Source organism: Salvelinus namaycush, unplaced genomic scaffold, assembly GCF_016432855.1.
Source record: "Salvelinus namaycush isolate Seneca unplaced genomic scaffold, SaNama_1.0 Scaffold2221, whole genome shotgun sequence".
Classification (NCBI taxonomy): domain Eukaryota; kingdom Metazoa; phylum Chordata; class Actinopteri; order Salmoniformes; family Salmonidae; genus Salvelinus; species Salvelinus namaycush.
Window position 1 is genome coordinate 11,443 of NW_024059033.1, and position 15,453 is coordinate 26,895.

At 44.5% G+C, this 15,453-nt stretch overlaps 1 protein-coding gene across 2 annotated transcripts; it reads right to left on the bottom strand.

The window, feature by feature from the left end:
• Window positions 1-3,636: 3,636 nt before the first annotated feature.
• Window positions 3,637-14,057, bottom strand: LOC120038496 (elongation of very long chain fatty acids protein 4-like). 2 transcript variants are annotated; one of them, XM_038984218.1, is made up of 7 exons: window positions 13,991-14,057; window positions 12,916-13,103; window positions 10,870-10,950; window positions 7,883-8,054; window positions 7,570-7,697; window positions 3,701-3,975; window positions 3,637-3,670 (listed from the first exon to the last, which is right to left on the bottom strand). In XM_038984218.1, exons 1-7 carry the CDS (start codon window positions 14,055-14,057, stop codon window positions 3,637-3,639), a joined length of 945 nt encoding a protein of 314 aa, XP_038840146.1. The 2 variants fall into 2 exon arrangements, with proteins under 2 accessions (XP_038840146.1, XP_038840145.1); XM_038984217.1 differs by having other exon boundaries at window positions 3,637-3,975.
• Between the last annotated feature and the right edge of the window lie 1,396 nt (window positions 14,058-15,453).

A 15,453-nucleotide genomic window follows, 5' to 3' on the forward strand; every position in this document is an offset into this window, starting at 1 on the left:
TTTCCAGATTCCACTGTCTCTAACTGAATGTCATTTCCAGATTCCACTGTTTCTAACTGAATGTCACTTCTAGATTCCGCTGTCTCTAACTGAATGTCGCTTCTAGATTCCACTGTCTCTAACTGAATGTCGCTTCTAGATTCCACTGTCTCCAACTGAATGTCACTTCTAGATTCCACTGTTTCTAACTGAATGTCACTTCTAGATTCCACTGTCTCTAACTGAATGTCACTTCTAGATTCCACTGTTTCTAACTGAATGTCACTTCTAGATTCCACTGTCTCTAACTGAATGTCGCTTCTAGATTCCACTGTCTCCAACTGAATGTCATTTCCAGATTCCGCTGTCTCTAACTGAATGTCGCTTCTAGATTCCACTGTCTCTAACTGAATGTCACTTCTAGATTCCACTGTCTCTAACTGAATGTCACTTCTAGGTTCCACTGTCTCTAACTGAATGTCATTTCCAGATTCTGCTGTTTCTAACTGAATGTCGCTTCTAGATTCCGCTGTCTCTAACTGAATGTCGCTTCTAGATTCCGCTGTTTCTAACTGAATGTCGCTTCTAGATTCCACTGTCTCTAACTGAATGTCATTTCCAGATTCCGCTGTTTCTAACTGAATGTCCCTTCTAGATTCCACTGTCTCTACCTGAATGTCACTTCTAGATTCCACTGTCTCTACCTGAATGTCACTTCTAGATTCCACTGTCTCTACCTGAATGTCCCTTCTAGATTCCACTGTCTCTAACTGAATGTCCCTTCTAGATTCCACTGTCTCTAACTGAATGTCGTTTCTAGATTCCACTGTCTATAACTGAATGTCACTTCTAGATTCCACTGTCTCTAACTGAATGTCACTTCTAGATTCCACTGTCTCTAACTGAATGTCACTTCTAGATTCCACTGTCTCTAACTGAATGTCACTTCTAGATTCCACTGTCTCTAACTGAATGTCGCTTCTAGATTCCACTGTCTCTAACCGAATGTCACTTCAAGATTCCGCTGTCTCTAACTGAATGTCATTTCCAGATTCCACTGTCTCTAACTGAATGTCATTTCCAGATTCCACTGTTTCTAACTGAATGTCACTTCTAGATTCCACTGTCTCTAACTGAATGTCACTTCTAGATTCCACTGTCTCTGAATGTCACTTCTAGATTCCACTGTCTCTAACTGAATGTCACTTCTAGATTCCACTGTATCTAACTGAATGTCACTTCTAGATTCCACTGTCTCTAACTGAATGTCACTTCTAGATTCCACTGTATCTAACTGAATGTCACTTCTAGATTCCACTGTCTCTAACTGAATGTCGCTTCTAGATACCACTGTCTCTAACTGAATGTCGCTTCTAGATTCCACTGTCTCTAACTGAATGTCACTTCTAGATTCCACTGTCTCTAACTGAATGTCATTTCTAGATTCCACTGTCTCTAACTGAATGTCACTTCTAGATTCTACTGTCTCTAACCGAATGTCACTTCTAGATTCCACTGTCTCTAACTGAATGTCACTTCTAGATTCCACTGTTGCTAACCGAATGTCACTTCTAGATTCCACTGTCTCTAACTGAATGTCACTTCTAGATTCCACTGTCTCTAACTGAATGTCACTTCTAATAATAATGAGTGATGCTTTTTATTAGCATGTACAGTAAACAAGTCTAACTGGCCAAGTTGTAATTGGATAAAGCTTAGCTTGCATTTCAAGAGCTCAAGTGTCAAATTTGTTTTTCAGACCTTATGTAATCTCAGTGTGTGGCTAGGATAGCCAACAGCTAAGTCTGTCTTATTGAGAAAAAAGAACCATCACAACATTTTTGTGTATGGGTCATGTAAACTGACCTCTCTCTCTCTGCTTATGGCAACAGTGTGAGTGGGCTGAAGAATTCAATGGCCTACCTCACATAATATGAATCAACAAATCTGGACAAAGGACAAAAATGACAGTATGAGTAAGTCATATTCTTTAAAAGGCATACGTACACATTGAATGTTTAAATTAAAAAAGCCCAAAGATCGACTGACATTGTCTCCTGTACTGGATGTTGATGGAAGCCTACGTGTGTGTGGTGTGTTCCTGTCTCTAGATAGCAGTGTGACTGTTACCACTGAGTTATAGCTACACACCAGTGGGTTAGCTAGCTACACACCAGTCAGTTAGCTAGCTACACACCAGTCAGTTAGCTAGCTATAAACCAGTCGGTTAGCTAGCTACACACCAGTGAATCAGCTAGCTACACACCAGTGGGTTATAGCTACACACCAGTGGGTTATAGCTACACACCACTGGGTTATAGCTACACACCACTGGATTATAGCTACACACCAGTGGGTTAGAGCTACACACCAGTCAGTTAGCTAGCTACACACCAGTGAATCAGCTAGCTACACACCACTGGGTTATAGCTACACACCACTGGGTTATAGCTACACACCAGTGGGTTAGAGCTACACACCAGTCAGTTAGCTAGCTACACACCAGTGGGTTATAGCTACACACCAGTGGGTTAGAGCTACACACCAGTGGGTTAGCTAGCTACACACCAGTGGGTTAGCTAGCTACACACCAGTGGGTTATAGCTACACACCAGTGGGTTATAGCTACACACCAGTCAGTTAGCTAGCTACAAACCAGTGGGTTAGAGCTACACACTAGTGGGTTAGCTAGCTACAAACCAGTGGGTTAGCTAGCTACACACCAGTCAGTTAGCTAGCTACAAACCAGTCAGTTAGCTAGCTACAAACCAGTGGGTTAGCTAGCTACAAACCAGTCAGTTAGCTAGCTACACACCAGTGGGTTAGCTAGCTACACACCAGTGAATCAGCTAGCTACAAACCAGTGGGTTAGCTAGCTACACACCAGTGAATCAGCTAGCTACAAACCAGTGGGTTAGCTAGCTACACACCAGTGGGTTAGCTAGCTACAAACCAGTCAGTTAGCTAGCTACAAACCAGTGGGTTAGCTAGCTACACACCAGTGGGTTAGCTAGCTACAAACCAGTCGGTCAGCTAGCTACAAACCAGTCGGTCAGCTAGCTACAAACCAGTCGGTTAGCTAGCTACAAACCAGTCAGTTAGCTAGCTACAAACCAGTCGGTCAGCTAGCTACAAACCAGTCGGTCAGCTAGCTACAAACCAGTCGGTCAGCTAGCTACAAACCAGTCGGTCAGCTAGCTACAAACCAGTCAGTTAGCTAGCTACAAACCAGTCAGTTAGCTAGCTACAAACCTCAACACTGCAGTACAGAGAGAGAACATGTTGATGTTATTGTTTTCCAGACCAGAAACGACTGAATATTGGATTAGTTGTAATGACGGTCACCTGGGACACGTCGCGACCTCTTACAAGGGTTGGGGTTATTTCCCTTTCAATTCAGTCAACTCAGAAAGTTAACTGAAATTCTCATTTTCCCCAATCAAAGCCAATGAGGAAAATTGGACATTTTGAATGTCAGTTTTCTTCATAAATTGACTGAATTGAAATGGAATTGACTCCAGCCTTGCCTTTTACCACACATCCACCTACAAGTAGTGTACTGTATAGGGAATAGGGTGCCATGTAGGAGGTAAAATAAGATCAAACAGCAACGCCTGTTAGTGCCAGCCTCCTTCAGTCCTATACCCCTCCCTCCATCTAATCCCTCTTGGCCCTCCCCTTCCTCTTTCTCCTTCCATTCCCGTTGTCCACCCCTGACGACCTCTCCTTTTCCTCCACCTTGCCCCCTACCACCACCACCGCTCCATTCCCCAGTCCCTTGGACAGCCCGTTGGAGACCCCGTTAGACAGAGCCTTGGAGGCCTTGGGCTCCCTGGGTTGGCGTGGCGTGCGACGATACGTCTGGTAGTAGAAGTTACCGAACAGGGCGATGAAGGTGAGGGCGTAGCAGATAAGGGCGTAGTGCATCCAGTGGGGAAACTCACAGTCCATGTAGAGGGACAGGGCAGTGTGGCCGATGGTGACATGGAACTGGATCTGAGGTAGAGACGGAGGGGAAATATGATTAAATATATATATATATTTACAGTATGACAGGGCTATACAGTCACAGTCCATGTAGAGGGACAGGGCAGTGTGGCCGATGGTGACATGGAACTGGATCTGAGGTAGAGACGGAAGGGAAATATGATTAAATATATATATATATTTACAGTATGACAGGGCTATACAGTCACAGTCCATGTAGAGGGACAGGGCAGTGTGGCCGATGGTGACATGGAACTGGATCTGAGGTAGAGACGGAGGGGAAATATTATTAAATATATATATTTACAGTATGACAGGGCTATACAGTCACAGTCCATGTAGAGGGACAGGGCAGTGTGGCCGATGGTGACATGGAACTGGATCTGAGGTAGAGACGGAGGGGAAATATGATTCAATATATATATATATATATTTACAGTATGACAGGCCATCGGTGACATGAAACTGGATCTGAGGTAGAGACGGAGGGAGGGATCAGTTGAAACCTTATTATGTACAGTGCCTTCTGGGAAAGTATTCAGACCCCTTGACTTTTAACACATTTTGTTACGTTACAGCCTTATTCTAAAATGGATTAAATAAAAAACATTTTCCTTATCAATCTATACACAATACCCCATAGTGACATAAGTATTCAGACCCTTTGCTATGAGACTCAAAATTGAGCTCAGGTGCATCCTGTTTCCATTGATCATCCTTGAGATGTTTCTACAACTTGATTGGAGTCCACCTGTGGTAAATTCAATGATTGGACATGATTTGGAAAGGCACACACCTGTCTATATAAGGTCCCACAGTTGACAGTGCACGTCAGAGCAAAAACCAAGCCATGAGGTCAAAGGAATTGTCCGTAGAGCTCAGAGACAGGATTGTGTCGAGGAACAGATCTGGGGAAGAGTACCAAAACATTTCTGCAGCATTGAAGGTCCCCAAGAACATAGTGGCCTCCATCATTCTCAAAAGGAAGAAGTTTGGAACCACCAAGACTCTTCCTAGAGCTGGCCGCCCTGCCAAACTGAGCAATCTGGGGAAGAAGAGCCTTGGTCAGGGAAGTGACCAAGAACCCGATGGTCACTCTGACAAAGCCCCAGAGTTCCTCTGTGGAGATGGAGATCCAGAAGGACAACCATCTCTACAGCACTCCACCAATCAGGCCTTTATGGTAGAGTGGCCAGGTGGAAGCCACTCCTCAGTAAAAGGCACATGACAGCCCACTTGGAGTTTGCTAAAAGCCACCTAAAGGACTGTCAGACCATGAGAAACAAGATTCTCTGGAGGAAACCTGGCACTGTGGCATATGGTGGTGGCAGCATCATGATGTGGGGATTTTTTTCAGCAGCAGGGACTGGGAGACTAGTCAGGATCGAGATGAACGGAGTAAAATACAGAGAGATTCTTGATGAAAACCTGCTCCAGAGCACTCAGGACATCAGACTTGGGTGAAGGGTCACCTTCCAACAGGACAACATCCCTAAGCACACAGATAAGACAATGCAGGAGTGGCTTCGGGACAAGTCTCTGAATGTCCTTGAGTGGCCCAGCCAGAGCCCGGACTTGAACCCAATCTAACATCTTTGGAGAGACCTGAAAATAGCTGTGCAGTGACACTCCCCATCCAACCTGACAGAGCTTGAGAGGATCTGCAGAGAAGAATGGGAGAAACTCTCCCAAATACAGGTGTGCCATATTTCCGTTAAAAAAAATTATACATTTGCAAAAATGTCTAAAAACCTGTTTTTGCTTTGTCATCATGAGATATTGTGAGTAGATTGATGAGTGGGGGAAAAAAACGTTGTAACGTAACAAAATGTGGAATGAGTCAAAGGGGCCTGAATCCTTCCCTAATGCTCTGTACAGTACGACGGGGCTATTCAACTGTGGACATGTAGAAGGCAATCTGAGGGAAGAAGGTAAACCACAACCTTTCTGGTGATCTCTCCAGGTAGAGAAGAAGACCAGCTGGTTCTCATGATCTCTCCAGGTAGAGAAGAAGACCAGCTGGTTCTCATGATCTCTCCAGGTAGAGAAGAAGACCAGCTGGTTCTCATGATCTCTCCAGGTAGAGAAGAAGACCAGCTGGTTCTCATGATCTCTCCAGGTAGAGAAGAAGACCAGCTGGTTCATGATCTCTCAGGTAGAGAAGACCTGGTTTAATCTCTCCAGGTAGAGAAGAAGACCAGCTGGTTTTCATAATCTCTCCAGGTAGAGAAGAAGACCAGCTGGTTCTCATGATCTCTCCAGGTAGAGAAGAAGACCAGCTGGTTCTCATGATCTCTCCAGGTAGAGAAGAAGACCAGCTGGTTCTCATGATCTCTCCAGGTAGAGAAGAAGACCAGCTGGTTCTCATGATCTCTCCAGGTAGAGAAGAAGACCAGCTGGTTTTCATAATCTCTCCAGATAGAGAAGAAGACCAACTGGTTCTCCATGATCTCTCCAGGTAGAGAAAGAAGACCAGCTGGATTTCATGATCTCTCCAGGTAGAGAAAGAAGACCAGCTGGTTCTCCATGATCTCTCCAGGTAGAGAAAGAAGACCAGCTGGTTCTCCATGATCTCTCCAAGTAGAGAAGAAGACCAGCTGGTTCTCATGATCTCTCCAGGTAGAGAAGAAGACCCGCTGGTTCTCATGATCTCTCCAGGTAGAGAAGAAGACCAACTGGTTTTCATGATCTCTCCAGGTAGAGAAGAAGACCAGCTGGTTCTCCATGATCTCTCCAGGTAGAGAAGAAGACCAGCTGGTTCTCATGATCTCTCCAGGTAGAGAAGAAGACCAGCTGGTTCTCCATGATCTCTCCAGGTAGAGAAGAAGACCAGCTGGTTTTCATGATCTCTCCAGGTAGAGAAGAAGACCAACTGGTTCTCATGATCTCTCCAGGTAGAGAAGAAGACCAACTGGTTTTCATGATCTCTCCAGGTAGAGAAGAAGACCCGCTGGTTCTCATGATCTCTCCAGGTAGAGAAGAAGACCAGCTGGTTCTCATGATCTCTCCAGGTAGAGAAGAAGACCAGCTGGTTCTCATGATCTCTCCAGGTAGAGAAGAAGACCAGCTGGTTCTCATGATCTCTCCAGGTAGAGAAGAAGACCAACTGGTTTTCATGATCTCTCCAGGTAGAGAAGAAGACCAGCTTCGGCCTTCGAGGTTCACTAACTGAATAGTCCAGCAACCCAGTAGTTACATAATAATAATAATAATGACATAATGCCATGACTGACTTAACTGTAAATCCATCTGAATCAAGTTAGACTGACTTAACTGTAAATCCATCTGAATCAAGTTAGACTGACTTAACTGTAAATCCATCTGAAACAAGTTAGACTGACTTAACTGTAAATCCATCTGAATCAAGTTAGACTGACTTATCTGTAAATCCGTCTGAATCAAGTTAGACTGACTTATTGTAAATCCATCTGAATCAAGTTAGACTGACTTATTGTAAATCCATCTGAATCAAGTTAGACTGACTTAACTGTAAATCCATCTGAATCAAGTTAGACTGACTTAACTGTAAATCCATCTGAATCAAGTTAGACTGACTTAACTGTAAATCCATCTGAATCAAGTTACTGTAAACGGATCTCTTACCATCTGTATGACAGTCAGGTACTTCTTCCACCACAGGTACTTCTGGATCTTGGGTCCAAAGGAGGCCAGACCATAGTACAGATACATCAGGACATGGATGGCTGCGTTCATGTGTGCACCAAAGAAGGCTGCAAAGGGGAGGGGGGGAACCCAGACAGATAATGTGATGAGATCCATTCCCAAATTACTAATAACGCATTAATTTCTCGTTACTGCATTCGGCTACAGTTCAACGCAGAAGAAGAGATTCCTTTATCTCAAAGGAAGTTGCTGGTTAAGTATAACAAAATATATAAGTAGAGGGGATACTCACACTGTCCGCCAGCGACCCACTTGATGCCGATCCACCAGAGAGTGAACATGGTACAGTGGTGGTAGACGTGTAGGAAGCTGACCTGGTTAAACTTCTTCCTCAGGATGAAGAACACCGTGTCCAGGTACTCTACTCCTTTAGAGATGAAATACCACCACAAGGCTGCTGCTATCTGTGAATGGGGACGGGGGACGGGGGGACGGGGGACGGGGGGACAGGGGACGGGGGGACATTAGTATCATCGAGGAGGATTTGGACAATCATCTCCAGACAGGTTATATGTCAGAACTTAAGGGGGTCATGACCTCCCCAGAGGGGACGCTTTATGTGTCTGCTAGAATCTGTAGACTAAAGACTATAGCCTGATATGATCCTTGACCTTTGACCTTTCATCATCAACCTTGGACACAAAATGGTCGCTGACGTCGGAGAGGAAGAGGCGAAGCGAAAGGGATAACTGGGCCCAAAATGTGTCTTCTGCAGCAGATGGGGTTTATATATAAATGTTTTGCTCACGAGGGGGTTTTCCCTCACCAGGCAAAGACTTTTTGTATGGTCAATGAGAGAGTGTCGAATTTGGTCAACAAAAACTGTAATGTCTTATTTGATACAGGAGGCTTATTTGATCGAATAGAACACTTTATACCTGTTGTTCACACGTGTATCTGTCCTCTCATTGGCTAGAACGGTCCCACTTTGATCTTGCCTCCTTCCGACTGCCTTCCATTTTTGAAGACATTTATTGTCATTGTTAGAGCGGTCACTTGAGTATCTGGTCCATATAATGGATCATCTGTACGGACGTGGCATGCTGCCTGGTGTAAACGTCATGGAGCAGTAGCTAGGGAAAACCGAACCCCCCCCCCTGCTGGCTCCGTCTGTCTGATAGGAGGGTTTGATCAGATAAAAGAAGCCTGATCATGTTTCTTAACATAACGTCTCCCAGAGGTGAGTGAAAGAGAGAGCGGGTGTCTAATTCCATGATCCCAGTCGCTGCAAGGATCATGACCAGCCAGCATCTCCCAGTTACTGGTCATACCTGTACTACTGGTCATACCTGTACTACTGGCCATACCTGTACTACTGGTCATACCTGTACTACTGGCCATACCTGTACTACTGGTCATACCGGTACTACTGGTCATACCGGTACTACTGGTCATACCTGTACTACTGGTCATACCGGTACTACTGGTCATACCTGTACTACTGGTCATACCTGTACTACTGGTCATACCTGTACTACTGGTCATACCTGTTCTACTGGTCATACCTGTTCTACTGGTCATACCTATCCTACTGGTCATACCTGTACTACTGGCCATACCTGTACTACTGGTCATACCTATCCTACTGGTCATACCTGTACTACTGGCCATACATGTACTACTGGTCATACCTGTACTACTGGTCATACCTGTACTACTGGTCTGTACTACTGGTCATTCCTGTACTACTGGTCTGTACTACTGGTCATACCTGTACTACTGGTCATACCTGTACTACTGGTCATACCTATGCTACTGGTCATACTTGTACTACTGGTCATACCTGTACTACTGGTCATACCTGTACTACTGGTCATACCTATGCTACTGGTCATACCTATGCTACTTGTCATACCTGTACTACTGGTCATACCTGTACTACTGGCCATACTGGTACTACTGGTCATACCGGTACTACTGGTCATACCTGTACTACTGGCCATACTGGTACTACTGGTCATATGGTCATACAGGTACTACTGGTCATACCGGTACTACTGGTCATACCTGTACTACTGGTCATACCTGTACTACTGGTCATACCTGTACTACTGGCCATACTGGTACTACTGGTCATATGGTCATACAGGTACTACTGGTCATACCGGTACTACTGGTCATACCTGTACTACTGGTCATACCGGTACTACTGGTCATACCGGTACTACTGGTCATATGGTCATACCGGTACTACTGGTCATACTGGTACTACTGGTCATACCGGTACTACTGGTCATACCTGTACTACTGGTCATACCTGTACTACTGGCCATACTGGTACTACTGGTCATATGGTCATACAGGTACTACTGGTCATACCGGTACTACTGGTCATACCTGTACTACTGGTCATACCGGTACTACTGGTCATACCGGTACTACTGGTCATATGGTCATACCGGTACTACTGGTCATACTGGTACTACTGGTCATACCGGTACTACTGGTCATACCTGTACTACTGGTCATACCGGTACTACTGGTCATACCGGTACTACTGGTCATATGGTCATACCGGTACTACTGGTCATACAGGTACTACTGGTCATACCTGTACTACTGGTCATACCTGTACTACTGGCCATACTGGTACTACTGGTCATACCGGTACTACTGGTCATACCGGTACTACCGGTACTACTGGTCATATGGCCATACTGGTACTACTGGTCATACCGGTACTACTGGTCATACCGGTACTACTGGTCATACCGGTACTACTGGCCATACCTGTACTACTGGTCATACCTGTACTACTGGCCATACTGGTACTACTGGTCATACCTGTACTACTGGTCATACCTGTACTACTGGTCATACTGGTACTACTGGCCATACTGGTACTACTGGTCATAACTGTACTACTGGTCATACCTGTACTACTGGCCATACTGGTACTACTGGTCATACCTGTACTACTGGTCATACTGGTACTACTGGTCATACCTATCCTACTGGTCATACCGGTACTACTGATCATACTGGTACTACTGGTCAATCCTGTACTACTGGTGGTCATGCTGGCGTCCTTACTGGGTTTAAATACTGCCGTTTGCTTTATCCTGTCTAGAAGGCCAGATGGGTTGTGGGTTGCAATTTTGTGAATATTCTATCGGTTCCATTGCGACAGGCAACCTGCATCAAGCCACACTAAAGATTTAGAAATTATTTCAAATACTACTTGAACCCAGGTCCCGGGTCGTTTCTGGGTGAACTCACCCGGACTTCATTGGGATCGTCTGAGTAGTCAACAGACTGGCAGATGTAGCTGTATCCGGCCGCCCGAGCCGCCAGGAAGAGCTGAGAATAGAGGAGATCACCACACACTTTATTAACACCAAGAGAGAGAGAGAGAGAAGAGATCACCACACACTTTATTATCCAAGAGAGAGAGAGAGACAGAGACAGAGAGAGAGAGAGACAGAGAGAGAGAGAGAGAGAGGAACTAAGAGCAGACAGATATCAACTAATGGAAACAGCGAATCTAAGGAGTCTTACACAACTAAATTAGACTTTGAAATGTTTTCTGAATGCTCAAAGGTGAAAGTGAAATACAGTGGGGCAAAAAAGTATTTAGTCAGCCACCAATTGTGCAAGTTCTCCCACTTAAAAAGATGAGAGAGGCCTGTAATTTTCATCATAGGTACACTTCAACTATGACAGACAAAATGAGAAAAAAAAATCCAGAAAATCACATTGTAGGATTTTTTATGAATTTATTTGCAAATTATGGTGGAAAATAAGTATTTTGTCAATAACAAAAGTTTATCTCAATACTTTGTTATATACCCTTTGTTGGCAATGACAGAGGTCAAACGTTTTCTGTAAGTCTTCACAAGGTTTTCACACACTGTTGCTGGTATTTTGGCCCATTCCTCCATGCAGATCTCCTCTAGAGCAGTGATGTTGTGGGGCTGTTGCTGGGCAACACGGACTTTCAACTCCTTTCAAAGATTTTCTATGGGGTTGAGATCTGGAGACTGGCTAGGCCACTCCAGGACCTTGAAATGCTTCTTACGAAGCCACTCCTTCGTTGCCCGGGCGGTGAGCTTGGGATCATTGTCATGCTGAAAGACCCAGCCACGTTTCATCTTCAATGCCCTTGCTGATGGAAGGAGGTTTTCACTCAAAATCTCACGATACATGGCCCCATTCATTCTTTCCTTTACACGGATCAGTCGTCCTGGTTCCTTTGCAGAAAAGCAGCCCCAAAGCATGATGTTTCCACCCCCATGCTTCACAGTAGGTATGGTGTTCTTTGGATGCAACTCAGCATTCTTTGTCCTCCAAACACGACGAGTTGAGTTTTTACCAAAAAGTTCTATTTTGGTTTCATCTGACCATATGACATTCTCCCAATCTTCTTCTGGATCATCCAAATGCTCTCTAGCAAACTTCAGACGGGCCTGGACATGTACTGGCTTAAGCAGGGGGACACGTCTGGCACTGCAGGATTTGAGTCCCTGGCGGCGTAGTGTGTTACTGATGGTAGGCTTTGTTACTTTGGTCCCAGCTCTCTGCAAGTCATTCACTAGGTCCCCCCGTGTGGTTCTGGGATTTTTGCTCACCGTTCTTGTGATCATTTTGACCCCACGGGGTGAGATCTTGCGTGGAGCCCCAGATCGAGGGAGATTATCAGTGGTCTTGTATGTCTTCCATTTCCTAATAATTGCTCCCACAGTTGATTTCTTCAAACCAAGCTGCTTACCTATTGCAGATTCAGTCTTCCCAGCCTGGTGCAGGTCTACACTTTTGTTTCTGGTGTCCTTTGACAGCTCTTTGGTCTTGACCATAGTGGAGTTTGGAGTGTGACTGTTTGAGGTTGTGGACAGGTGTCTTTTATACTGATAACAAGTTCAAACAGGTGCCATTAATACAGGTAACGAGTGGAGGACAGAGGAGCCTCTTAAAGAAGAAGTTACAGGTCTGTGAGAGACAGAAATCTTGCTTGTTTGTAGGTGACCAAATACTTATTTTCCACCATAATTTGCAAATAAATTCATTAAAAATCCTACAATGTGATTACAGGCCTCTCTCATCTTTTTAAGTGGGAGAACTTGCACAATTGGTGGCTGACTAAATACTTTTTTGCCCCACTGTATATAATATTCAACAACTCTTGGAGGACAATGAAAGTTGATTTAAGTTAGTCTCCAGTCTCTTGTGACAGATTAAATCTAGAAACTGGCCAGACCAGCAAACACACAATATTTGGTATCTGATGTGATGAGATTAGATTTAAATAAAAGATTAAACGTCCTCGACCTCTTTGCAGATGAAGAAGTTGAAGACGACCATGCTGAAGTTGTAGAGGATGAGTGTCTTCTTGAGCTGGAAGGGTTCTCTGTTCTGCATGTACTTGGGCCCCAGCCACAGGAACAGCAGGTAGGAGGAACTGATGGCCAGCGTTGGGAGGGGGTTGTCCATCAGGGGCCATTTCTCCACTCGTTTGTCTGGGGGACAGTACAATACACTTAGTATTATCGCCATGATAAAAGGTGAGTAATATAAACATCTGACATTTCTTCCTCTACACTGAACAAAAATAGAAACGCAAACATGTAAAGTGTAGGTTCCATGTTTCATGAGTTGAAATAAAAAATAAAAATCCCCAAAATGTTCCATATGCACAAAAAACGTATTTATCTCAAATGTTGTGCACAAATTTGTACCCATCCATGTTAGTGAGCATTTCTACTTTGCCAAGATAATCGATCCACCTGACAGGTGTGGCATATCAAGAAGCCGATTAAACAGCATGATCATTACACAGGTGCACCTTGTGCTGGGGGACAATAAAAGGCCACTCTAAAATGTGCAGTTTTGTCACCCAACACAATGCCACAGACGTGTCAAGTTTTGAGGGAGTGTGCAATTGGCATGCTGACTACAGGAACATCCACCAGAGCTGTTGCCAGATAATTTAATGTTCATTTCTCTACCATAAGCCACCTCCAACGTTGTTTTAGAAAATTTGGCTGTACGTCCAATTGGCCTCACAACCGCAGACCACGTGTAACCACGCCAGCCCAGGACCTCCACATCCGTCTTCTTCACCTACGGGGTCGTCTGGGGGGTGGGGGGGGAGTATTTCTGTCTGTAATAAAGCCCTTTTCTGGGGGAAAACTCATTCTGATTGGCTGGGCCTGGTGGGACTGATTTCCTTCTATGAAGTGTAACTCAGTAAAATGGTTGAAATTGTGGCATGTTGCGTTCATATTTTTGTTCAGTGTAGAAAGAGAAAGAGACTTGTATTCTGAGATTGAGATTATCGCAAACAAAGATCAAGATTAAACCTCTCTCTAATAAACACACACACACACGGGAGTGTGAGGATTACCTGCGATGGTAAGGGCCCATTTATATAAATTAATGGTATCATTTATCAGATGTGTGGTGAGCTCCATCTTTGCAGGCCAGTATCGGAGTTCCCCTGGCAGAAAGACACACGGAGAAGACAGCAGAAGAGCTCAGTAAAACATCCTCGGGTGTTTTAACATCATCCAGCTATCACTGAACACCCCCCCCCCCCATCTGTTGAGGAGGTCATCCTCTCTGACAGCTTCTACAGTATTACTGGGATGAAATAGGAGCCGTAGAGCTTCTTGGAATAACTCTGGGCTTCATTCAATCAATTAAGCCATTTCATTTCGGCTATTCTTATCCAGCAACATTTCTCTGCACAAGTTCAACGATGTATCTACAGTCCTTCCGCACATTCTGATGTTAAAGTAAACAAATAGACTTCCATCAATATCTATCCGTTTCTGACAGACCGTGGGGAGAGAGAGGATGGGGGCGGCGACACTGCTGCTGCACTGTTCTGCTCCGTGACGTGATAGACGAATGGTCCTCTATTCTAGCGACGCACAAATACCGGGCTGACACCGCTTTTTGACTCGTGGGTCTGACTGTCCGCACCGTCGCTAACCGGCATCCAATCTGTAGTCCTATGCTATTTCCTTCAAAACTACAATATATGTTACATTCGACATGTTTTATATCCAACCAGGTCTTTGCATAGTGCGCGAGCAGAGTAGTAATAATATAGTATATTGGCCTAGAGCGCGTGGATAACACCGTGTGATTTAATGATCTCTGAACGGTAGCCTAAATATGACGCTGCCCCCCCCCTCCTTCTGACCAGCAACCAAGCCGTATTTAATCTGATGGGAATAATGCATTATGACCAATTAAAATATAGGCATATTACAAAAAATATATGTCTGGATATTTGAGTAGGGTAGAATAGGCTACATAGATGATTAGCATTGTGGCCCTCCACGACACTGTGATAACACGGCAATGTGCTATTCATTGATCATACATGGACCATTTCCCCATCCTATAATTCGAACCATAAAATAAAGGAAAACGAGCAAGCTAGCTAATTGTATCCAGTAAAATAAGTCAAATATACCGAAACTCTGCGCACTATTATTTGATGAGAATGAAGATTCTTGTTCTCTTACCGTGTCGACAGATAGGGCTATAGACGGTCCTTATATTGTGACACTCAGTACAAGGTCATGCAATCTTAATAGTTCCACAGTTTCGGCTACCCAAAACTCTAATATATTTTTTTATATATATCCGCGGTTATGTTCCTATATAAGACTAGTTAACATAACGGCCGAACAGAGAAATCCGTTATACAGGCAACATAATGACTGCAACGCTTTTCACTGCAGCTGGAAACGGTTCTCCGGTGCTACTCGTTGGACTGATGACGGACACGGTTTGATGGTGCGCATGCGTAGACCTGTAGTCGAATGCAGCAGTAGTGGAGACCGGGAATATGTA